At 35.9% G+C, this 26,658-nt stretch overlaps 1 protein-coding gene across 8 annotated transcripts in view; it reads right to left on the bottom strand.

Annotated features, from left to right (window-relative positions):
* Positions 1 to 26,658, bottom strand: part of grip2b (glutamate receptor interacting protein 2b) — a 172,056-nt gene that overhangs the window by 44,345 nt on the left and 101,053 nt on the right. For 3 of the 8 annotated variants that reach the window (XM_065259795.1, XM_065259793.2, XM_065259796.1), the window contains exons 2-9: positions 9,204 to 9,284; positions 8,502 to 8,637; positions 6,785 to 6,930; positions 5,446 to 5,532; positions 5,228 to 5,303; positions 3,492 to 3,637; positions 3,142 to 3,289; positions 2,263 to 2,432 (exon numbers count right to left, since the gene is read on the bottom strand). In XM_065259795.1, coding sequence (XP_065115867.1) covers positions 2,263 to 2,432; positions 3,142 to 3,289; positions 3,492 to 3,637; positions 5,228 to 5,303; positions 5,446 to 5,532; positions 6,785 to 6,930; positions 8,502 to 8,637; positions 9,204 to 9,284 — 990 coding nt within the window. Of the gene's footprint in view, positions 1 to 2,262; positions 2,433 to 3,141; positions 3,290 to 3,491; positions 3,638 to 5,227; positions 5,304 to 5,445; positions 5,533 to 6,784; positions 6,931 to 8,501; positions 8,638 to 9,203; positions 9,285 to 19,857; positions 19,986 to 26,658 lie in introns of those variants that run through there. The other 5 variants (XM_065259798.1, XM_065259794.2, XM_065259797.1 and 2 more) reach the window with 3 other exon arrangements.

Raw genomic sequence — 26,658 nt, 5'->3', positions numbered from 1 at the left:
GAGTCTCGATAAAATATAGCAGAATCTTAGCTGGTTAACAATGTATGCAGTAAAATCACCAGTGTTAAATGTACACTGCTGATGCAAATATGGGTATTACCAGGTCTTGTGGTACTCATGAAACCAGCACTGTACGTTTAACACCTGTGATTTTGCTGTGTAGCTGGTTAACAATGTAGAAGACTTTCAGCTGGTTAACAATATGGCAGAATCTCAACTGGTTAACAATGTAGCAGTCTCAACAGCGTAAAATATAGAGGAATCTCAACTGATTAACGACATAGCAGAGGTAAACTCGTTAACAATATAGCAGAGTCTGGGCTAGTTAAAAATACAGCAGAATCTTAACTGTCTAACAATGTAGCAGTCTCAGTTGGTTAACAATACAATATAGCAGCATCTTAACTGGTTAATATATAGCAGACTTTCAACTAGTTAACAATATGGAAGAATCTCAACTGTTTAACAATATAACACAGTTTTAACTGGTTAACAATATAGCGAATAAAAAACATTTAAGCCTAACCTTTAAAAATAGGTTAATAAAAAATAGGTTAATAAACAAACCTGGTTAATAACATTGCAAAATCTCATCTTAACCCTATAGCTGAGCATCAACTGGTTAACCAGATACAGTAGCAGAATCTCAACTAATTAACAATGTAGCAGTCTCAACAGCGTAAAATATAGAGGAATCTCAACTGGGTAACAATATGGCAGAATCTCAACTGGTTAACAATATAGCAGACTTTCAACTGGTTAATAATATAAAATAATCTAAACTGTTTAACAATATAACACAGTTTCAACTGGTTAACAATATAGCGAATAAAAAACATTTAAGCCTAACCTTTAAAAATAGGTTAATAAAAAATAGGTTAATAAAAAACCTGATTAATAACATTGCAAAATCTCATCTTAACCCTATAGCTGAGCATCAACTGGTTAACCAGATACAGTAGCAGAATCTCAACTAATTAACAATGTAGCAGTCTCAACAGCGTAAAATATAGAGGAATCTCAACTGGGTAACAATATGGCAGAATCTCAACTGGTTAACAATATGGCAGAATCTCAACTGGTTAACAATATAGCACACTTTCAACTGGTTAATAATATAAAATAATCTAAACTGTTTAACAATATAACACAGTTTCAACTGGTTAACAATATAGCAAATTAAACACTACCTAACCCTAACCCCTAAAAGTTTATACTGGTTAATAACATTGCAAAATCTCAACTTAACACTATAGGTGAGCATCAGCTGGTTAACCAGATAGTCGAATCTCAACTGGTTAACAATGTATAAGTCTTAACACCGTAAAATATAGAGAAATCTTAACTGATTAACAATATAGCAGAGATAAACTTGTTAACAATATAGCAGAATCTTAACTGTCTAACAATGTAGCAGAGTCTCAGCTAGAGAACATCACAGTAGCACCACAACTGGTTAACAATATAGCAGACTTTCCACTGGTTAATAATATGGCAGAATCTCAACTGGTTAACAAAGTAGCAGAGTCTCAGATAGTTAACATTAAAGTATAGCAGAATTTCAACTGGTTAACAATATACCACACTTTCAACTGGTTAACAATTTGGCAGTCTCAATTGGTTAATAATATAGAAGAATCTAAACTGTTTAACAATATAACACAGCTTCAACTGGTTACCAATATAACAGAATAAAAACTACCTTAACATGATACTTTAAAGATTCAACTGGTTAACATTGCAAAATCTCAACTTAACACTATAGCTGAGCATCAACTGGTTAACCAGATAGCCGAATCTCAACTGGTTAATAATATAGAAAAATCTAAACTGGTTAACAACATAGCAGTTTCAGCTGGTTAATAATATTGCAAAGTCTCAACTTGTTAACAATATAGCTGACTCTCAGTGCTAGACAACATAGCATCTCAGCTGAATAAAATACAAATGCTTACCAATATACAGTATAAACATCTCAATTGGTTAACAATATATCAGAGTCTCAACTGGTTATCAGTACAGCAAAATTTCAACTTGTTAACAAGGGGTTAAACTGTCTCAAATTTCAGCTGATTAACAATAAACCCTCAAGTGGTTAAAAATAAAGAGTTTCAACTGGATAACCCCTTGTGAAAATTAACACATGTTCATCCTAACCCATTAGGTCTTACCAAAGATCAAATGTATCCATCTGTTACAGTAATCCTAAAGACTAGACCTAATACATGAAACTCCCCCAAATGCCATTCCCCTGTCTCTCACCAGTATCCTGGGGTTTTCCGGGCAGGCGGGTTTGGTGAGCAGGCAGGATCTCTAGTTTGGTCTGATCAGAGGTGCTGGCAAGCAGCTGTGTCGCCTCCAGAACTGAACAGTGCTCTGTGCTGGTCCCATCTATAGACAGAATGTGATCGCCCACGTGTAACGCTCCTGACCTGAGGTGCACAGAGAGAACTGCTAGAACTGTCATAAACGTGTGACAACAGAACATCAAAACGTACTTGAATGATAAACACGATCCCTGGTTTTATGATGTCAATTTCAATCGTAATTACAAATAAACCATGTTTGTATTCCTGCTTAACTAAATGTGGTTTTGTTTTTAACTTTTCTGTTCACACATCGGTTTCTCGCACCAAACGATCGTTTCATGTCTTAGGCCATCAATGTGTCGTCACGAGCCACAGGGTTTAATTTGGATTTGTCTGTGCATGTTTTTTTTTTCTCTATCAGATCTTGTTACCATCCACTTGCATTATACAACTGACGGTTAAAAGTCCTAAAAATCTACATTTGTGTTCTACTGATGAAAAAAGTCACCTACATCTTGGATGGCCTGGGGGAAAGCTGATAAACATAAAAAAATTCATTTTAAGATGAACTATTGCTTTAAATCATATAATATAAACTAACTAGTAGTTTCTGTCATAAATACAATGCCATGTTGTTTTAAAAAAATTTGTATCGAGAAGAATATAAGACGCATTTCAGTATAATCTTAATGCATCATAATAACTATGCATACTTTGCATACCTGTACAAGTACTCAAAAACTGAATCAATTTATGTCAAAATAGTTTTACTCGAAATTTACAGAAATACGGCCATGTTTTGTGAATGAGGCAAGCTGAGTACAGTATGTACCTGTCCACCACACTGGCAGCTTTGATCTTCTCGATGACGATGGCCTGCTTATTCCTGTGCATAGCAGAAGTCAGTGTGATTCCCAGACTCGCTCCAGGTGATTTAGCGATCTCCACCAGCAGAGGACCTGAAGCGTTTGTCACAGAGTCTAAAGGAAAGATGAAAGGGAGAATCAAAGACAGTAAATGTGTACCCACTCTGTGTCTGTTAAACTGAATTGTTACTATTAACTTGTGCATTTAAGGTAAGGTATGCCATTTAACCGGCAGCTTGGGTAAATATACCAACTTGCATTTCTCAGTTCATGGAATCCACTTTTAAATATACAGATTAGTAGTCTTCATACTCACCCATGATGGAGATGTCATACTCAATCTGAAACAGAGCTTCCTGGCCACACTGGGTCAGTACGGTGAGGGCATCGCTGTGACTGGCATTGTGCAATGACACGCCGTCCACACTCAAGATCCGATCACCCACTTTAAGCGTCCCTTCTCTATATAAAAACACATGCAATCATGATCACCAGTATTTACGCATTTACTGTACATTACAGCTGGGAATGTTGTCCTTTATGGTGAGAACAGCAACATTTCTGCACATCCACACTTTCATCTCACTTCATCTTCATTTGATGTCACTTAAACATGCACTTTGCAAAAACACTTTGGAGGAACACTAATGTGTATATTAGGTTAAATGTGGTGTAGAGGTTTTAAAAATGTTATTGTGACCATAGCAATGTGATCATCGCAAAGATTTGTGTATGGGACTGACCCAGCCAAGTCCCCATGCCAACTGCACACCATTGCGAACATTAAATGGGCCCAAGATCAGTAATTGGGCCGTGGATGTTTGGCATCATCTGAAAACTTAAGATTTCTGGTGCATCACATTGATGGTCGAGCACAGATACGTCGATTACCAGCAGAAGCGATGGGACCTGAATTAACTGTTGGACAAAAACAGTTTGGGTGAGTTTTTATTTGAACTGACAGCAGCAAGGTATCTGAACATCATTGTGGACCAAGTGCACACATTCATGACTAGGGTGGCCATTCGTGCCAGTTCCGCCGGACACGTCCTGAACATGTTTTCGGGTTCGTTCTCCGGAAGTCGCGTTGCTTGACCGCATACGTCATCGAGGTTCTCACATTTTAGTTAAAATACATTAGAAGATTAAGTTTTATTTCTTTTAAGACATACAATCATTGCAGTTTCATTCGGACCTTAAAATGTAGCGGTTGCTTTTCTGAAATGAAACCCGAAATATTAAACCTTGATGACGTATGCGGTCGACCAACGCAACTTCTGGAGAACGAACACGAAAACATGTTCGGGATGTGTCCGGCGGAACTGGCACGAATGGCCACCCTATTCATGTGTCCAGTGATGATTCAGGATAATATGCCAACAGCACACTGCCATAATCATCAAGGAGTGACTCGGAGAACATGATGATGAATTTCTAAAAATGCTCCATATTTACCTGACATGAGCCAAATTAAACATTAGTGGTTTGACTTGGAAAAGCAGGTTGGGGGTACATCGCCACCTACCCACAATATATGGGAATTAGACGACCTGTTTTTGAAATTATTGTACCAGATACCCCAGGAAACCTATTGCCGATTTTGGGAAGTGAATGTATGTTTGAATGCTGAACTGCAACTCTTAATATGTTACATAATATAAGCAGGTTTTCTTCCTGGTCCCTTTAATGAGAGCAACTCACTGAAGTCCTCAACTAATTTGATTCCTTTGTAATTTAGGGCTTGTTCATACTTGACATGTTTGGTTTGATTAAAACGAACTCTGGTGCGATTGCTTGGTTGGTGCGGTTCTTTTGAGTAAATGTGATGCCGTCAACCAAACTTTGGTGTGAACTAAACATTTGAATCAAGCTCGCTGAGAAGGTGCGTCTTAATCCACTTCCAAATGAACTTTGGTACGATTTGACTGATGTGAATGCACATGGACCAGAAACCAAAAACATCACAAGATGACAAATCTTCAAAGATATGGAACATTTTAATTAACAATTTAGTTTTGTAAAATATACATTTACATTTGGGTTGTGCATTACCTGTCGGCAGGGCCCCCTGGTCGAACGTGCGTCACCACCAAGGGTCTAGTTTTGAGCCAGTCCTCGTGGGAGCCCCCTGTGTTATGAACACAAATTAGACTCTGTATCGTTTAATAATGGCTATAGCAGCAAAATATGTGTAGCATCAACAAAATCCATCAGGAGACTTCATATATAAAAGCGTCAGGGATGACCTACGAGATCAAATCCAAACCCACCTCGCATAACGAAGCCGAAGCTGTTTCCCTCTTTCTGCAAACAGATGTCGATTGTCTTGGAGATAACACCTGAGGTACTGTCTGGTGCTACGGGCAGATGCAGGAGAGAGGAGACAACGTCTTTAAATCAACACCTTTTACTGGGCGAACGGCCAGAGCAGGCGGTAAATCGGATAAATAAACTGAACAAACAGAAGGTCAGGCAGAAACGCAGAGCTCATAAACACACCATTCATCTGCCATGCACATGATAAACTGACAACGATCACTGCCAAACTGACCAATGACGGACAATAACCTTGACTAGGTGTTTATATGTTTCATATTGATATTGATGCTGTTTTAACTCTCTGACACTGTGGTCATCTGCTATACTTTTCTAAATTTCATATAATGTCAATTCCCCCAAAGTTTATACAGGGGTCCTAACAGATTAACCACAGCCCTGCTGAAAAAACAGCATGCTAGCAATACTAGCATATGTTTTGGTGCTGGTTTGCTGGTGGTCATCAGCATACCAGCACTAGCATCCCATGTTGGTCATACCAGCAAGACCGGCATATGTTGTGTTTTGGTGCTGGTATGCTGGTGACCACCAGCTAAACCAGCATGGACCAGCATGGAAATTATTCTGGTCTATGTTGTTTTTTTCAGCAGGGAATTGTATAACTATGTACATGGATGCACTATGGATGAGACAGTGTCCAAAAATGTTTTACAAACATTAACAAAATGAAATATATGCTGCTTGGTTTGATTTCTAATGCAATGATGTTAATACAAAACTGGTTTATGTACCAAAATATTTGGTGAGGCCACTGTATAGTAATTAGTGCTTGACTGAAATGTTTTTTGAAATTGCTGAAGCCAATGCCGTTAAAGTGGGATGGGTGATAAAATATTTAATAAAATTCAACAACAATATAAAATTTCAGAAATCTGCCTTTTTCATGGTTCACTGCTGTGAAGTAAATCAAAACCTGTTATTTTTTACAAGCTTCAACGTCCTGTTTCAGCAGGAAATGCATCATCACAGGACAGAAAACTGTCCTACTTGAATCATTTTGTGGGGTCTTTAAAATGCGAAAGGTCTTGGTGATGTAAAAATGATGTGTTAGAATAGAAACATCTTACGATCAGCCATGCATTCACTTGCAACCATGCACTGAAACATTTGCATCATGCATTATTGTGTGCTATACACTGTTGCTTCGTACTGTAAGGAAAACACTCATGACTGTAATCACTTATGAATCGAGGCACGTGATTGGTTCAGACTTGGTTTTGATTGGCAGGACATGCCACAAACAGGCAAAAGTCAGAATACTCAACTTCCTACCAGCTGACGGCAGTTCATACTCCACTTCCAGCACAACGCGTTCGCCAACGTTCTTCAGAAGACTTATGATCTCGTCGTGACGCAGTTTGGTCAGATTAATGCCGTTCACTGACTTGATGTAGTCGCCCACGTTGAGTTGATCGCTCCTGAGATTAAATGCACACAATGAAGTGCCCTCGCTGGTCCTTTACAATGTGTATGTCTGAAAGGGGTTTTATATAGATTGCTTTTCCTCTGTAAGATCTACATGGTTGCAGTATTTCTCCTAAACAACCTGTAAGTATCTTGCCAGTCACAATGCAGGATGAGTCGCTTATAGACTCTTAATTTGCAGGGTCCGGAGGTTGGTTCAAATCCCAAATTATTATTACTATAAAAACAACTAAAACAGTATAATTGTACAAGGTTTTGTACTGTGATTACAGTCAATATTTCCATGCATGTTGTCGCTACACTACGTTTTTGTTTAACAATGTAAAGGTTAATGTAGCTTCTCATTCTCTTTTGATATGTTAACAGTTTGCGGGCATCCTGGAATTCAACATTTAACACGGAACGAATTAATGAGACAATTTCTGATGGTCCGGAGAAATCACCCATCAACGATCGAAACCAAAAACGTAATTAGCTTTCGAGTGGAACGTAAACGCAAAGCAAGAACTCTTTATCTGTAGCTGAACACTCCACCGGCAGTATAAATATGCTCATTTAGATGCTAATTAGACAAATGAATGCTAGTCATTCTCTTTGTCCTGCAGGCGAACATGAGTTAGCACAATGATGCCTGACAAAAATCTGTCACCAACCCAGAAGCTTTCCAAAACATCCAGCCGCGAGGAAAAACAGAATGGTATAAGATGGAAAACCTTTCACTTTTTCCACTTTTGAATGAGGGAAATGAATCCAAACCGAAGCTAAACGTTTAAACACAAGCTCATATGCAATTAGGAGATGAAAAATTATGTATAATGACACATATATCACCCCAAAAATCTAAGACGATTTATCAAATTCCCATCATCTTTAAGGATCTGAAATGTTTTCTAGTGAAGTGCCTTAATGTTGCTTTTCACTTGATTTAATATCGAAATGTGAAGCAATTTATAACACAACGCAAATATGTGTTGCATTCTCATTGCTGCCACAAGGCGTGCTATAGCATCCTATATACTACAATTTACTGCTCTTTGAACTTATACAGCTCTACACTTTTGTTTTTACTCTGTTTCATAGCAATATCAGGTGATTATAGTCATCCCGTGATTGGTTGATGTCAATATGTATATTATTCAACCCTTGGGGCATTGGACAACGACGACATTGGTGTTTCTGTGAGTTTGTGTGTGAAGCCCGGGGTATAGTCTGTTTTCTACGTATACGCGAATGAATGCGCACGGTCAAATACAGCCTTGCAAAGTATAGTTTATTTGATTTGTACGTGTACACAGACGTTCAACGCATACGCATTGCGACAAAATGCAGTGCCTCTCCTGGGCTACATCCTACATTCTTATGTAGGCTTATGCGCGACCTACACCTACAATGTATTCAGGGTTTCAAAAATCTGGCGGTGCGCTTACAATACGCGCGCTCTCTTCTGATGACGAAAATTGCGCGTGACGCAAGACCTTCGTAAAAAATTGATTCAGCCTTTATTGTATGTGCTATTCTTGCAAGAATTCAAGTTTTTATCTAGGATGTCAGGTCAAGCCCTCACCTAGCAGCAAGTCCAGCAGGTCGCAGGTTGGAGACGCGGGGTTTGCCGTCCTTGTCCGTCCCACCTGAGATAGTGAGACCCAATGTGCTTCCCTCTTTCTTAATCAGCTCAACCAGGGTGACCCCGCGCAGCTCTTCTGCCCGGAAACACAATGGACACATGCACACACAACCACACACACAAACAAGAGACAGAAGTCAGCACTGATGGCCACATCACAAGCCTTTAATTTAAAAGATTTTAAGATATAGAGAAGCATTATGTAAAGATCTTAACACAACATTTCTGGCGAAAGAAAATGATCTTTCTAAACATTTCTGTTCTGCTTTAAAACTAAATTTATAGGATAAACTTTTCAAAAGTATTACTTCCAGTTGACTGAGCTAATCCAATTAGTTTCATAGAAGAAGGAGGTCTTGGATCAGCGATGCTTCCAGCTAGCAAACTGATTCAGACAAACGGTTTTCAAGAACCGCAGGAACATCTGGAGAAATCTGTTAGCAACACTCTCAAACCCCCAATGGCTTCAATCTCAAAAAGTCATCTGAACTAATGTGGCAAGAAGAACTCAAATATCCCCAGTGGAAAAAGACACAATCCCTGATATCAAAAGAATTATATAGAGGCCAACTTGCCCTACGGTGGGTGGGAGTACTCATGTGGGTGCAAACAGAGGAGGAATAGAGATGGATTTGGGCGTACCTGGGATGCTTTGTCTTCTGGGTATGAGCGAGTTCTCTGGCCCTGTTGAGTCCTTGTTCCCTTTGGAGTACGGGCCATCATCTGTGGGCGAGAGTCGATCATTGTAAGAAACCTTAGAGAAAAGCCACCCACTTGCAAAAGTTGATGTCAATAGAGATACATTTTACATAGAAAAGATAAAAAGACAACATGTGAAAAGTATCATCTATTGCTTTTCTACATTAGTGGTTCAAGAAACATAATAGACAAAAGCAGAAAATCTACAAATATTAAACAGCTAAAAGTGATGTGTCCTGTCGATGTACACATCAGACTGACGGACAATAAAATGGGTTCGCATGGACTTAAATTGATAGTGGGACCTAAGTCCCACCTAAGTCAGATAGGTGCAGAATGGGCTTATTAGATTTGTTATGCAGCGCAAGAGGGAAGAAAACAGCTATAAGAGTGCTTTCACTCAATGAACGCTTAAAAATAAATATTCATAGACTTTTACTGATGCAAAAGTAATATTAACGCTGGTTTTAGCAAACAACACCCATAACCAAAACTTCCAACAATTCAGTGCTGTTTTGACAAAAAGTGCACACCTTAAAACAATAAAAACATCATCAATAGGGAGCAGTCAATACTGTATCACAGAAATGCATATAAGCTCCTACAACCACAAAAACCCCAATGTGACCTGTTGCGTGACCATGTGGCAATATAAAAATTAGTTAAAAATCCCATGGACCTCTTACTAGAGTGAACAAATGGCAAGATAAAACAAAAAACACACTTGGCAAGAACGTGTGGACTGTCTGCTGGGAGCAATCTAAAGTATTTATTGTACCGTTTGTGAAAGCTACTTCTGACAGATCTCAAAGTTGGGATTAGCATCCGGCGCTAGCACAATACTAAACATAAAGTATGAAAACCTCCTCCCAGCTCTCAGAAAACTCCAGCATATCACCATTCACAGAAGTGAGCAGCATTTGTCTAATCCTCTCACTCGGGGGTTTTGGAAAGCTTCCCGCCTCAACCTATCAAACGAGCCGATTTAGCCGTGATTGGTACCTCACTCGCAAAGCATCATGTGTGTCACCAAAGTGCCATTTCACAAAAACAAATGCATGATTAAATTTTAAAAAATTTGGGCTTAGCATTTGAGGAGCTATTGAAGAAACAGAAATACTACGCACACGAAAAGACTCGAAATGGACGGCAAAATTGGCCAGTCAAAACGGCAATCCCCAAGTGATGTTTTGATCTTTATATACAGGACCATACAGCTCAGGTTTCGCCTTACATGTGCCTTGTTTTGTACTGGGATGCTGGTCATTTACACATTAAACACAGAAAATACATATTTTAACAAATTTCCGCAGGACAAAGAACCTCAAAAATCATGATCAGCTCAATGTGTATATAATCTGTTTAGTTATTAGCCTGTTTGCTAATCATTAATTTCTATTGTTGAGCATGCTTACTTTTCTTTAAAACACTAATATAAGCCTATAACTAAGTCCCTATCTGTATAACCCATGCTGGGTTCTTTCAAACCATGGTTGGGTCAAATCTAAACATTTTCATATTATTCTTTTAACCCAGCAATTGGGTTTGTCCATATTATACCAGACCATGGGTTGAGTCAAGCATTTTTTGTGTGCTGGCTACACGGTAAGAGTAGTTTAGTGTTTAGTGACCTCTCCACGCTGCTTTGAGTTTAAAGTAAACTGTTTAAATGAATGGCTCTAATTAGCCCGAAGATTGTGTAGCTGGAGAGTCTTTTTGTTTAAACTCAACATGTCCTGCCATAATTACGGCCCATTATCAGTGCCAAACAGCCTGAAGCTTTGCTCAGAAGGAAAGAAACCTGCATCTTGGGTGATATATGCTTGATACACAACCAAGAAACACAATTGGAAAGGGGTTCCCACACCACATTACTTACCTACTAAAGCACATTGTATTTCACATGGTGTGTAACACTAACAATGGTTCCCAAGACTCAGTGTGCATGAATTTACATACAAAGGCTTTGGAATATGGGACACAATCATTCGTGGCTGATCTATGATGCACCGCGGGTGATATATGGAACACTAAAGAAAGTTCCCATTGGGAACTACTGTGCATTCTCTATATTAAAAAAGGCATATGATCAAAAACACAATTCATTTTCGATCACAAAATTATTATTTTTTGCTGAATATTCAATTGAAAGATTATATGTAATCCATAAATGTATCATGGAATATTTACACAATGCAGAAAATTAACACTACTATTAAGTAAGTTAATCTTGGGCGTACATCTCGACTGTGACGTCACAGTTGGTGTTATGTTGAGATTGGCCTGTTTTCCAGCGGCCTTTTGCATGCACGAGGATTACTCTTATTATTCATTTATGCCTTGTTATAAATGGAAGATAATATATTTTAAAAATTAAAAATAAAGAATACAGACTGCTGCCATGCCCATGGTATGTAACAGCATCACCCTGTTGCTTTTTAAACAGCGTCACAGATGTTAGCCGTAATCATCACATTCACATGCTCTCGTGGGAACGAAACTGTGTCCGTCTGTGACCCTAAAATGAATCTGCTCAGGAACCGCATGGAAGTGAGTGGAAACTGGCGTTTTAAATCAGATCACGTCCTCATAACACCACACTGGAGACTTGACGCATTGAACAGCGATACGGCACGTTATCATCATAAGCATATAGTTACTAAAGGGATTTGGGGTAGAGATGTGACAAAGGAGTTCTGTTTGACTACTGGACAAGAACAAACTGAATGGGAGTTTGTGGGTCCCGCCCGGTTTGGTTTTAGTTAATGGGGTTATTTAAAGTTCAGAGAGATGTACCCTGAATAGGATACTTTAATAAAAAGCAGCCCATTTCAAGCAGTTAATGACCCTAACCAAGGTTTATTTTCCTTATAATTACAGAAAATGTCGAAGCTTCATGAAGACCTTCATTTTGATAGAAAGTTTCTTGGTATAAGACCTTTAAAAGCTTTATAAGCACTTAACTTTTTTGCTCCAGTGCCAGTGTTGTCTTTTACATTCCTTCACTGCAAAAAATGACTTTCTTACTTAGTGTTTTTGTCTTTTTTTCAGTAAAAATATCTTAAAATTCTTAAATTAAGATGCATTCTTGATGAGAAAAATTACCTTGGAAAATAAGTCTAGTTTTTAGACAAAAAAATATAAAATGTTTTGTGCATAAAACAAGCAAAATGGGGAAAGCTAATTTTTCTTGAATGTAGTGTTTAAGAAAAATTTTCAAGATTTTTTGCTTACCCCATTGGCAGATTTTTTTGCTTGTTTTATGCACAAAATCACTTAAATTTGACATTTTTGGTCTAAAAACTAGACTTATTTTTTGGGTTGTTTTGCTCATCAAGACAAAGCATCTTAATTTGAGAATTTTTAGATATTCTTACTGAAAACAAGACAAAATACTAAGAATTTTTTTCTTGAAAATCACTTTTTTCAGTGTGGAAAAATAAGTCTAGGTTTTAGACAAAAATATAAGTAAATTAGTGCTTAAAACAAGCAAAAAAACTCCAATGGAATAAGAAACATTTTCTTGAAATATGTTTACTTTTTTTCATAAACACTTAATTTAATACAATTTTTCTTATTCCATTGGCAGGTTTTTTTTGGTTGTTTTATGCACAAATTTGCTTACATTTAATATTTTTTGTCTAAAAACTAGACTTTTTTCTAGGTCATTTTGCTTATCAAGGAAATATATCTTAATTTAATAAATAATATATCTAATTTGTACTTAAAACAAGACAAAAACACTAAGTAAGAAAGTCTTATCAAAGAAAAGTGTTTTTGTCTGGTTTTCAATAAAAATATCTACAAATTCTTAAATCAAGATGTATTTTCTTGATAAGCGAAATGACCTAAGAATACAAGTCCAGTTTTTAGACTAAAACTATACAATTTAAGTGAATTTGTGCTTGAAACAAGCAAAATTATTTGAAAATGGGGTGAGATCATTTTGCTTAAATTAAGTGTGCAAGAAAAAAGAAAACTTAAATTCCGATTTTTTTTCTCACCCTATTGGCAGATATTTTAGGGACCCGCGGTGTATTTAGATTAAAACGTCTCATTCTTAGGTAATAAACACATAACAGTTCATTATGTAAGGTCTTTATACACCGCTGATAATATAGTAATGTAGATTATATTAGCATTTCTGTCAAGTGGGACTCCATTTACGGAAACTGGGGTGACTGATACAGAGCTTTTGCGATACTGTACATTAACACTAAATTCTCAACAGAGAGCTAGTTTTATATTTGCCATAAGAAAAAAAGAGGAGAATTATGTTTTCCTACTATGATAACAAATAAGCCAAATGCATCTCACCATTACTTGTCACAGTTTCGAAGCAATTCACACCACTACAAACGAGCAATGATTACGTCATTATTATTTAAAGAGATGTACTTCAAAAACATGTAATTACACATAGTCCACCTTTCATCGCTGTAACTTACGCTTCCTTGAAAAACTCCACACTACAAGCAATGTAGCATCTGGATAAACAAGGCACAATTAGTCTAATGAGCGGTTTCAAAATGCCAGCCATGTAAATGGGAGATTAGTCACAGAAAACACAGCACAGGAGGACGATGTGATCTTCTACATTATAAGTTGTGTCAAAGCGTTTAGCGTGGGTGGCACGGAGAGGTGGTTGCAGGCATCATCGTTGTTTGTTCGAGTTTGACAGAGATGCCTAAGGTAGATCATTCAAATGCAATAATCGTTGTTTCATTCATTGAATCAAACGTTGAAATAAAAGTATGAAAACCTTGTTCGCTTCGGAACCAACCAGTGTTTAACATATTACCAATCCAGTTGCTTAAAGTTTAAACTGCAATACTATAGACAGTTTCAGCAGCAACAACATAAACTTTTGTTGTGTTTTGTGGCCCAAACGTAACTTCCGTTACAACAATCTCTGTAGAGTAGATTATTTCTGATAATAAGCTAAATAAATAACACTAAGTTACCTTAGTTTAAAGGGCACCTATTATCCGATTGATAAACTATAATAAAAGAGAGGGACAAAAAGCGCTAGCCTATCAATGCGTTTTCATTTTCAACACGTGAACTAGCTGAAACGCACAAGGAGTTCAGTGATTACATGATGGCAACCGTAGTTGCGTCACACATTTGGAAAAACGAGGCGCTAGAGAGCACTATTCGTTTGAATGCAAAAACAATTTCACCACTAGATGGGGGTAAATCCTACTTATTGTCCCTCTAATGAAATGCAAATGGTACAAATCCCAAAGTAAACGATGACGCGAATGATCATTTCCAACATAAATCTCTTTTTATGGACTACAACAAAAACACGGATTGTAGGCAACAGTTTACTTCCTAAATCTGTTGACGTGGACACATTATCATAACTGTGGACTTAACTTCTGACTCACAGCCTGTAAGTAGTCGATGTTTTCATATTTAAAGAATTTACTACTAACTAAACCATGATTCAAACACAAGTTTTGTGCTGTAGCGTTTGTTTTTTGTCGTTTTTTTTACAATCACAAATGCAAACATGCACTGTAAAAAAAATCCGTAGAAATTGCAGCTGGGTTGCCGGTAATTTACCGTAGATTTAAATTTATGTTTTTAACTGGCAACATTTTGTTCAAAGTTAAATGAACATTAAACATTTACAAGTCTTTGTCTTTATAGAGTAAAACTAAAAAAACAGCATCAAGCAAAACATTCTGGGAAACAAAATCTGAAGCAAAAAACAGAAAAAGGTTGATGATGACTTCTGGTTCCCAGAATGCTTTGCATGAGGCTGTTATTGTATAGTTTTATTCTGTAAAGACAAATACTTGTAAATATTTAAAACTACGCTTAGTATTTTTGTATTGTTTTTAGTACAAATGTCAATTTTTTTTTAATTAAGATGTATTTTATTGATGAGCAAAATGACCTAACAAAATAAGTCTAGTTTTTAGAAAAAAATATTACATTTAAGTGTATTTGTGCTTAAAACAAGCAAAAATATCTGCCAGTGGGGTGAGAAAATTTTTCTTGAATTTCTTGATTTCTTGTGTGTTCAAGGAAAACGTAAACTTATTTCAAGATTTTTTTCATACCCTATTGGCAGATTTATTTGCTTTTTTATGCACAAATTTACTTAAATTAAGATGCATTTTCTTAATGAGCAAAATGATTTAAGAAAATAAGGCTACACTGCAAAAAAAATATTTTCAAGAAAAAAAAATCTTAGTATTTTCATCTTATTTTCAGTAAAAATATCAAAAAATTCTTAAATTAAGATGCTTTTTCTTTATGAGCAAAATGACCCAAGAAAATAAGTCTAGCTTTTAGAACAAAAATATCACATTTAAGTGATTTTGTACATAAAACAAGCAAAAAAATCTGCCAATGGGGTAAGCAAAAAAATCTTGAAAATTTTTCTTAAACACTAAATAAAAAAATAAAAAAAATCAAGAAAAATTTGCTTACCCCATTGGCAGATTTTTTTGCTTGTTTTATGCACAAAATCACTTAAATGTGATATTTTTGTTCTAAAAACTAGACTTATTTTCTTGGGTCATTTTTTGCATCAAGAACAAGCATCTTAATTTAATAATTTTTAGATATTTTTACTGAAAACAAGACAAAAATACTTAGAATTAAAGTGATTTTGTGCATAAAACTAGCAACAATTTTTTTCTTGAATTTAGTGTTTAAGAAAAACTTTAAAGATTTTTTGCGGATATATCCATCGATGGATAATACCCAAGGTAGGATTATTACCCAATTTATAAAAAACTGAAGCAAAAACTAATTTAACAACTTTTTAAACTCTGTATATTTTTTATCTTCGTTCTGAATCTGATCTCTAACAAAATTCCTTCACAAAAATGCAATTATTTTAGCTTTTTGCACAAAATTTTGTATTTTTGAAAAAACCTACCCATATTTAAGAGTTTATAAAAAGAGAACAAATGACGATAGGATGAAATTTTGTTTTTTCTCATTTCGTTTGTTTGTTTGAAAGCAGGGGGCCTGTTCTTTTATTTGATATATTGGTAACACTTTACAATAAGGTTCATTAGCTAACATGAACTAATAATGAACTGAACTTATACAACATTTATTAATCTTTGATAATGTAAATTTCAACAATTACTAATACTTTTTAAAAATCTTGTTAACGTTAGTTAATGCACTGTAAACTAACATGAACAAACAATTAAAAGCTTTATTTCTATTAACTAACATTAACAAAGATGAATAAAGACTGTAACAAATGTATTGCTCATGTATTGTTAATACATTAACTAATGTTAACTAATGAACTTTATTGTAAAGTGTTACAGATGTATTTGTATGTTTATATATTTATAGAAGAACATTTTCCTGGAAGGAATTTTGTGAAACTTTTGATAAAACCACTAAAAATGCTTTAAAAAGGCTGGCAGGTAATTACTTAAAAAAATCAATATGATCAATTCTGTTGTTAGCTATTTAATTGCAGTATTACTAACAGCTTATTTTTCATCCTAAAAATATTTCATCCAATTGTGACATGATCTCTATAAAATAGAAAACGTTCTAAAAAATTGTTCGTATTACAGATGGAAACAAAGATGAATAACTGGTGCCCTTAACACATCCCTCACTCCTGTCAGTTCAGATGTTTCAGAAGATTAAAATTGATGCTCACAGGATTAGGAGACAACAACCAGACACAAGAGGTTTGACAGTATGTATCTGAAGCCGTGTCTGGTGAAGAGCAGCTCAGGTAATACAGGAATAGCAGAGCAAGCATATGATTAATAAGATCTCTCACTCGCTCACTTGTGTGTAAGCACACACACACTTTACAGTATATCACACACACACACACACACACACACGTACACACACTCATGTCATGTGTGGCTCCCGCTGGGAGAACATTAGACTGAGCTCTGTTGCGTGACCGCATCCTCTGCTTCTCTTCATTAGATCATCAGCCTGTGATTCGCTCAGCAGAGCTCATAAACATAACCTCCAACTCTAACATCATTCATGATGAAGAGATCACAGTGATTATCTACACACAATAGTGACCAAAAGTGATGTCCAACTTCATATTCGCTCTTATTGAAATATATTATTACAGATACATAAATGCATGTTGCATTGGTGTGCGTGGAGTATAATCTGAAGCTCAGCTTTATGGAGAATTAAAGGAAACGTGCAAAGTTTATAAAGACATAACCCAGTGCATGACTACAAATTATTAACACAAAAGAGGATCAACAAATATTAATAACATATTTATAACATTTTATTTATATATATATATATATATATATATATATATATATATATATATATATAAACCCAGATTCCCTAAAACAATGTGGTTTGCCTTTCTGACAAATTATTTAGTCCAATAAATACCTTTAAAGTTTAACGTTTTTTTTGTTTTGTCTTGTTTTGGTCTATACACCTTTTATTTTTTATAAATATTTTTTATTTATGTGTGTGTGTTTGGTGTTATCATGTTATGTTTGTGTATATTGTATTATGTATTGTGGGCCCCCTTCAAAAACAAGATGTCTCATCTCAAGGGGTTAATCCATATAAATAAATAAATACATTTTAATGGTTTATTCTAACCTGATGTGGCATTAAAAGCAAATACTGTACAAATGTTCCTCCCAGATATCTTTTTCGGCCACTAGTGTACAGTACTGTACATGTGACTGTTATACACATGAACATCCCAATGTACAGTACTGTGATGGTATCATTTTGTAATAGGATGGTACTTTGATATATGCTTACAAGGGACTTCAAAGAATATCATAATGTTACTTTGGTGGGTACATCTCATTAAACCTATTAAAAATACATTTAAACATAAACATAACCATTTTTTTTAAGTTGCCCACCAGCATTTCTTTGTGATTTTCACAAAAGTTACACAAAATTCCTTTTCTTATAAAAATATATAAACATTCAAATATATCAAATGAAAGAACAGACCCTCTGCTTTAAAACAAACAAACCGGGAAAAAAAAAACGTTTCATCCGATCTATATTTTTTTTCTGCTTATAAACTCTTACTGTGCATTCACACCAGACGCGGAAGAGGCGAAAAAAACACGCTATTCGCGCGTGGTTGTACGCTTGAACATTTTTAGCTTACGCGCTTCATTCCCGCAAGAAATTCTAGTCATTCGAGACATTTCACGTATAAATTTGTGTCATGAGAGGGGCTTCTGCGACTACACTCGCTTCCTGTAATCACGTCACTACTAGAGCAAGCTCCTGATTTGTTAACGCGGCGCGATTTTTCGCCAAAGTTCCGATTTTTCTACTTGCGCATTTCCCGTGCCAATGCTCAATTCACGCAGAATACACCATCCGCGCGTTGTGCGGCATTCGTACCACACCGCAGGATGCCTATTCACGTCTTTGCATTGACATTCAATACTGTATGTAAATCACTCGTGCTTGCCGCCTCTTCTGCGACTTCTGCGACATTTTTTAGCAAAAAGCTGAAATAATTGCATTTTGTTAAGGGATTTAACAGTTTAAAGTTTATAAATATGTTTAAAAGTTTAAAATTAATAAATAATTGTTTGCTTCGGTTTTTTTATAAATTGGGTAAGTGCGCCATCTAGTGGTCGCGGTATTACAGATTAACATAAAACCTCACCAGGAACATGTTTTTTCATGCAAATGTTTTCTTTTAATTGGTCGCGGTATTACAGATTAACAGAAAACATTTGCATGAAAAAACATGTTCCTGATCAGGTTTTATGTTAATCTGTAATGGCGAGAAAAGGGTTAAAATTTTTATGTTTATTTCATAACAATTATTATTTTTGCCCAGCTTATAAACTGTACTGTATATATGCTGTATGTGTGTATAGGTATACACTGTTAAAAAAAATGCATTGGTTTTGCAAGTCAATTCAACCTACTATTTGAAGTTTTGACCTGTGAATAGTTGACATAACTTATAAAAACAAGTTGAAATTGCTTAACTTCAATTTTTAAGTTAAAGTAGCATAAAAATATATGTTGATTTGCCAAAAATGCTGCATTTTTACAGTGTATATATTTACAACAAGCACGCACGCACGAACGCACACACACACACACACACACACACATATAGTAGTCTTCATACAGTAAAACTGATGTTATTCGATTATTTATTGCATTTCAGTAATACATTTTTTTTTTGATAAAGAATTAAGGAAAATAATGAGATTTTTTTAGCTAATGAAAGATTAAATGCTGAGTTTAGACTACAGCAGCTGTAAAACATCAAACCAACACAGTCATGGACAAAATGTGCTTATAACACATTAGGGAAAACAATTCCTGATTCTGTTAAGACATCAGTCACTAATAGCACTCTTACAACAAAGCCATCACGATTTCCTTAATTTGCATTCACAGCTTCATAAAACCAACCGAGTCCAAATGAGAAGATACAAAAGAAATACACTTTTAAAAGAAACAGCAACTTCCACTAACTTCATCTCATCAGATTTGAGCCAGGTCCCTAACATCTCTATTATAAACCAATAGATGCACCTGCTGTTTACAAACAGCTGTGTTTAAATTGCAGTGTAATAAGACATTAAAGTGCAATTCTCACCAAAGCTGTTCTTCACCTCTCGCCGTAAGCCGCAAAGCATGTTGTCGTGTTTGATTCAAACACACACACGCAGCTCTGCGTCTCCGTCTGGTCACACAATACAGCTCGGCTTATGTATGTGTGTATCGTCTCTCACACACATACACTATCTCTCTACAACACTATACAGGCTTGCTTTCTGCCGTACGGGACCGTACCATCCCCTCCTCCCCTGCAGATTTTTGGTTTCTCCTTTGATTCGTTTCACGCGGCTGTAAATCCATGAGCCGTATGAAAATGAGTTTTTTCTGCTGGACACCAGAGACTAAAGTGGTCTGCATTTTTTTTATTAGATGTGTCTAACTAATAGATGTCTTTGATTGGTTCTCTTTAAGCTTTTGTTTTGGGACAATCACTCAAAAAAATGGTGCTAAATAGCACTAAAAGCTCATAATCATAGGGGAACCATTTTTAGTACCTGTGTAGCTGTAGAACCATATGGTGCTATGTAGAATCATAAGTGGTGCTACATCTCCACTTATGGTTCTTCATAGCTACTATACAGTATAGCCCTTAAAATGGTTCCTTTATATGATTAGGATCTTTTAGTGCTACAGTATTTAGCACAAATTTTTAGCCTGATTCAAATGTTAAAAAAAAAAAAAAAAAACACTCAAAGCAGACCAATCAAAGCCTCTTAAAGCGTCTCAAACCTGCAGTCCTACCGCCCGAATCAGTCGAATTCTGCCCCTTTTTTCTCCGCTGTGACCCATCATATTTCTCTGACAGGCGTGACTAAAACCCCTCCAACAGCTCTTGTGTTATCCATCGACCTCTGTATCTCAATGTCTGTCTCATTGTGCCATGCCAAGACTGTTCAGAGATCTCAGATAAAATCACACAACAGGCTTAATTCAACACAAGTTATGAGAGCCATAAAACTGTTTGAGAGCTTTACGATTACTCTGTGAGAGAGACATCATTGGTTTATTATATGGGCATGGATTTAGACAGGTACCAAAATTATCAAACTACTGAATAATACAGACAGCCTTCGTAATTGTACAAATAAATTAAGCAATGGTGCCATCTAAAAAAAAATGATTTATGGGAAATTTTTATGTAAATATAAGAAACCAAAAAGCTGTAATTAAAAAAATACCAACAGCAAAGAGCAAATCATGTCTTTGCCAACCTGTGAGAAAGAAAAAAAGTTATTGGCTATATACAGCAGTGGTTCTCAAACTGGGGGCGGGTCATCAGGGGGGCGCGAGAGATGGTGCCAGGGGGCCCCAGTTTTATGATATTTTTTAAAAATACAATCATTTATTATGAATTCTGTTTAATTCAACCAAAATAAAAAGATAAGGCTACTAACCAACAGCACTACTTTGTATATTTTAATGTTTTGTTTAATAAAAATGTAAAATTTCAGAACTGTTTTTTGTGATACATTTTCCTTGGGGGCTGTGAAGGAATTCATTGTACACAAGGGGGGGCGCATACTGAAAAAGTTTACAGTATAAAGCTTTGTTTATACTCGCGCTTTGGTCCGCAACGCAAGCCTCCGCGGATGTTCGCTGTTGCACTATTTTTTGAACCACCAGGGGGCGACGCGAGCAATAAAGTCAAAAACAAACATAAAGAAGAGGATAGAAGAAGTCGTCCGCTGGAACAACCCTGGTGCTTTTAACATCAGAGTTTGATATATAAATATGAGAACATGAATAAAACAACAATCTTTTAAATATGTCTTTATTAAACATTATCATTTCATTAACGTTTTTTACTAAACTAACAGTACAGATATCTTAAGGTTTGTATTTTATTCCTCGTCTAGAGGTTCATTCAATACAAATATAAGCCAAACATTCTGAATCATGTAAAAGAATTTGTGTTTTAAATTGCAAAGTTTCCATACTTTACTTAAAGAGTGTCAGATAAATATATACATTGTTTTGCTTGGATTGATTAAAGAGATACGTCACAGGCTTGCCTGCTCGGACAGAATCGCCTCAAGTTCGGTCATTTTCGGATGCGGAGCCGTGCGGAAAGTTACAAAAAATGCCGTGCACACCGCCACGCGAAATGGGGTCTCGCGCACCCAATACGCACGACCGCCCACTCCGCGTTGACGTCATTTTTGCCGCGCGCACCAACGCGCCCGTGCGGACACGGCGAGTATAAACATAGCTTAATGCAACTCAGTTGTGGCTAGAAGGAATACAGCTATGGCCAAATTCTTGTGAAGTCTCGCCGGATGAGCGCGGTTTTCATCCTAATCGTACCCCCAAATCGAACCATGTAACTCATTCACTGTTTAATTGAAGAAAAATCAACAAAAGAAAGAAAACTAAGTTCATCCAACGTCTTGGGCTCTTTAAATGAATAGTCAAAAACAGATATAAACCCATGCATCACATAAATCACTAACAAAACGGCTTTATCAGTAGAGTTATTAATAAACTCCAGGCTTTGTGCATCCTGATGATCAATAATTAAAACTCTTTAAATAATCTGAGCTTCCTCATTTGCACGACCTGTTACACAGCACAGCTCGAATGCTGCGTTATCTAGAAGACCGAGTTTGATTTATTTGTGCAGCAGACCCAGCTTTTTATCTAATCTAATAAGCATCTTACCCAGCACAAGTCCTCAACATCAACCGAAGCGTTTGATTTGTCTGAGGATTATTCATTAGATGACTATCTAGCCATCCATCACAGTGTACAAAAGATAGTATAGAGATGATCCGAGAAATGCAAGGTGCGAGGTTATAGACGTGCTTCCATAATAAGCTCTTAAAAAATGATTTGAAATGGAGCCCATCAATTGAATTTTCGACATAATCTACTGTGCAATTGTTCAATTTGTTTAATGTGCGTTGTGTAACATTATCGCAATCTTGTTGAGCGCTCGTTCAAGATGTTTAAAGGATGTTACACCAGGGACGAGTTTGATACCAGAACGTCTTTTCGCAAATGAAATAGCTTAGAGACGATTAAATGAATTACTACATAACACATCACAGATAATGACTCATATGTGAGGCTCTTTGATGATGTGAAAGATAATTAAATGCCTATTAATATAGACAAAAACATTATTTTAAACGATCAATTGGGAGCCCTGCGGTGAAATTTGGATAGTGTCAATCTTACGGTAGACTAAATGACTTTGATGTAATGGACATAATGCAATTGTTGACCTGAGATTGTTTTTGAAACCCAAAAAAGCATCATGGGATCCCAAGCCAAGACGTTACTGTGTTTTTAAGCCTGTACTTAAAATGCAAATGGATCCCCAAAAAGCTCCTCTCTCTCACTTTTCGTTTCTCCTCCATTCGGTGAAATTAAAGCTGTTGTTGGATCTCTCGCCCCTGCCCAGATAACATGCAACAACCTGACACATTGAGGACAAATAACAGCGCGCCCATCTCAGCAGCTTTACGATTTTTCTTTATTTTCCTGTGTTTTTTCGTGCACCGAGGCAGGCTTTTGGCCTTTAAAGCCACATTCTGGTGTAATTTAAATCAGTGGCGAGGAAAGGAAAGCTCAGATAGAATTAGGCACCAAGAGAGTTTTAGCTTGGGGGCTGCTACAGGAGCCTTTCGTCGTTGTTATTTTGCAGAAATCCAGTGCACGACCGGTTCATAATGCCAACGAGAGGTCGCAAAATGTTTTGCAGAAAGCTCGGTGTCATGCAAAATGTGTGCTAAGCATAGCCAGAAGCATTCAAGAAATAGTTCACCCCAAATCAAAATGTAGCATTCAGCACCCTCGTGGTGCTTTTTAAATGTACAAAGAAATAGATGAAACTGAAACAAATGACTTTTTTGAAACAAGAGGATTCTCACCTCCACCAGCGTGGTAGTAGGATCACCAATAAAACTTTAATTGAATTCTCCTGCATCATTTTGCAAAGAAAATTATTAGCACGGTAATGTGGGCATGCCTGTATAAAGAGGAACTGGAGACGCTATATAAAACAGATATTAATTAAACAACTGTGAGCCAAAGAAATAAGTTGCTCTGTTTCATAAATCATCATCATCATTTAATGATGCGTGACCTGATTGTGATTCTTTCAGATCCTGTTCTTAATTGTTTCTAAATCTTCAGTTGGTAATATAATGAACAGTGGAAGGATTAAGTTGATCTGAAGGGAAAGTATTCGATGAACATATAATACGTGCCGAGTGCATTCAGGTAATATCTCCTTTTTGACGAAGGTGGCGTTTAGGGGCTTTTGCTTGAGCTCCTCATGTCCATGTCACTTTTAGAAGATCACTGATAGTGGCAACGCAGCTAATGTAACACCGAATTATTTTTAATTTGTAGGTATCTTTAATTGCATTTTCCAATACCGAAACTGCTTAAAGCAACAGGTTCATTATCTTCGAAGAATGGAAACACAAAGTTTCAAAAACAAGATGAAACGCTAATAAAAATTCACTAATGAAAGATAATTTGGTTTGGCTCATGCTGTGCACAGGATATTTTGGTCTATGAGGAAGCCTCCACGTGTGTCGGTGATAATATACAGTACTGACATTCACAAATTTATTTATTAGGTTTTAAAAAAAATCACACCTTTAATACTTTTAGTACCTGTTAAAAACTCCTATTTCAGTAGTAGTGAATATTTGGATGCATCACAAATCTTTTGAAGCTGTTCACCAGAAACATTTGTTCATTGATTTAACTCTTTCCTCGCCATTGACAAATGATCTCGTCAGTTAAGAGAAAACATTTCCCTGCCGATGACGCTTCCCTGATGAGTTTTTACGGTAATCTATATTTCCACTATTATCCACTAGGTGGCGCCATAAAAGACTGAAGCAAAAACTAATTTAACAACATTGTAAACTCTGTGTATGTTTTGACCTTTACAAAAATGCTTTTTGCTCAAAATTTTGAATTTTTGAAGAAACCTACCCATATTTAGGAGGTTATAAAAAGAGAACAAATGAAGATAGGAAATGTTTTTTTTGTGTGTTTTTTTTTTGTTTGTTTGAAAGCAGAGGGTCTGTTCTCTCATTTGATGTCTATATATTTCTAGAAGAAAATTTTCCTGGAAGGCATTTTGTGAAAATCACAAAAAATGCTAGCGCACAATGAGTTAATCAAGGTCTCTTTCTGTAGGTTACACCATGACATGGTGTAGTAAGTGTCTATTAAAATGATTAAAGTCCATGTAAAGTCAGATATTGAATGTGTTCTGAATGAGTTTGTCACACCACAAAAAATGTGTTATTCACCACCAAACCAAATTTGATTGTAAATAAATAGTTATGAACTTAGAAATGGTAAAAAAACTGCAATTCAGTAATATATCCTTTACAGTCTTTGTGGTGGGCACATTTATAACATTTATCATTTGTTTAGAAACTATTTTCAAGATTGACGTTATAGGAACTTTAAGCTCATTGAATTCTGATTTACTGATTCATGGAATTACTGATTCATCGAACCAAAGATTCATTATAATCACTTCTGGATAATATTGCTTTATTCAAATCTGCAGGCCTAATATTTAGGGGCCTACAGTGCAAATTTACAAATGCCTTGTTAATTCGCCAACCTGGCATGCAATATGTTCAATGTGTCTGGTTTACTTTAAACACTGAACAGCGAAGATTCATATTTAGCAATCAATAAAAATGCTATTTCAAAGTTTGCATTATATTTGCTTACTGTCAATCTTTAAAAAATTGATTAGATTTCTACCATATTATACTCCACAGCCTATACTATATGTACTGAATCTCTTTCTGATGTTTGTCAGATATATGTGATCTAAAATTTTGTTTCAGCCAAAGTCCTAATCCCACCTGAAGTTTAAAGGAAATTCACTTCTTCCAGACATTAGCTATTCCTTTTGGAGCATTTGACCATGATCACCTACAGCGATGAATAAAACTTCAGATGGAAACTCACGATAGATGTCTTTTAAGCTTCTCATATCTGAGACACTGAAGCTTGGAAAAAGATGTTTGCTGAGATATTACATAACAGATAAGGGACCTTATTTACATATTGAGTGCACACACACACACACACACTGTACTGAACATAATCAAACATCACCCAAAAATATGAAGTATGAAGCCTATTTTTAGGACCATTAACATTGTTTGCATTGCAACAATTTTCAGGACTAGAAAGCACATTTGTGCATAAATTCTCATTAACGTAATGCACCAAGACTCTTATAAATCAGTTATTGCTGATGCTGATTTTAATTTGATTCTCATTAGAATAGGCATAAACAAAGACAACAAAATTACTTCAACAATCCTTTTTTTTTTTTGCATTACACAAATGTAAGTTTTATTTTGTATCAATGCAAAAAGGAAAAATCTAAATGATCCTAAAAAAATATACTGTACTAAAATAATGATTTTTACAATAGATTATCCCTTCCTCTATAACCAGGGAATGCGCATATGTTAGCAATATCAAACTTACAATTTTGCAATACTGAATATTAGTACAACATTGCTGAAATTCAGTACCAACGCATATATAATAACTGATTAATAATAATAATAAGTTACACTGATGCAAAACATAGAATTGCAATGATATAAAGTAGCAAAAAACAAATGGTTATATTAATGCCTTGCTGATCTGGAAACCTTACAGGATTATACTAGAAGCCCTTAATACAATGAGGATTGTAACACCAAATTCAAAACACACTTTATCAATGTCATGATCACTTAATTCCAAAACCCTACAAAGACCCTTTAATAGAAAAGTAAGTCGGTCCTGTGGGTGTTTAACAGATCAATACTTTCGTTTCTAGTTTAGATTTAAA

This window comes from Paramisgurnus dabryanus, chromosome 24 (genome assembly GCF_030506205.2).
Source record: "Paramisgurnus dabryanus chromosome 24, PD_genome_1.1, whole genome shotgun sequence".
NCBI lineage: Eukaryota > Metazoa > Chordata > Actinopteri > Cypriniformes > Cobitidae > Paramisgurnus > Paramisgurnus dabryanus.
The sequence above is the reverse complement of the archived record's forward strand: the minus strand, read 5'-3'. Positions and strand labels throughout refer to the sequence as shown.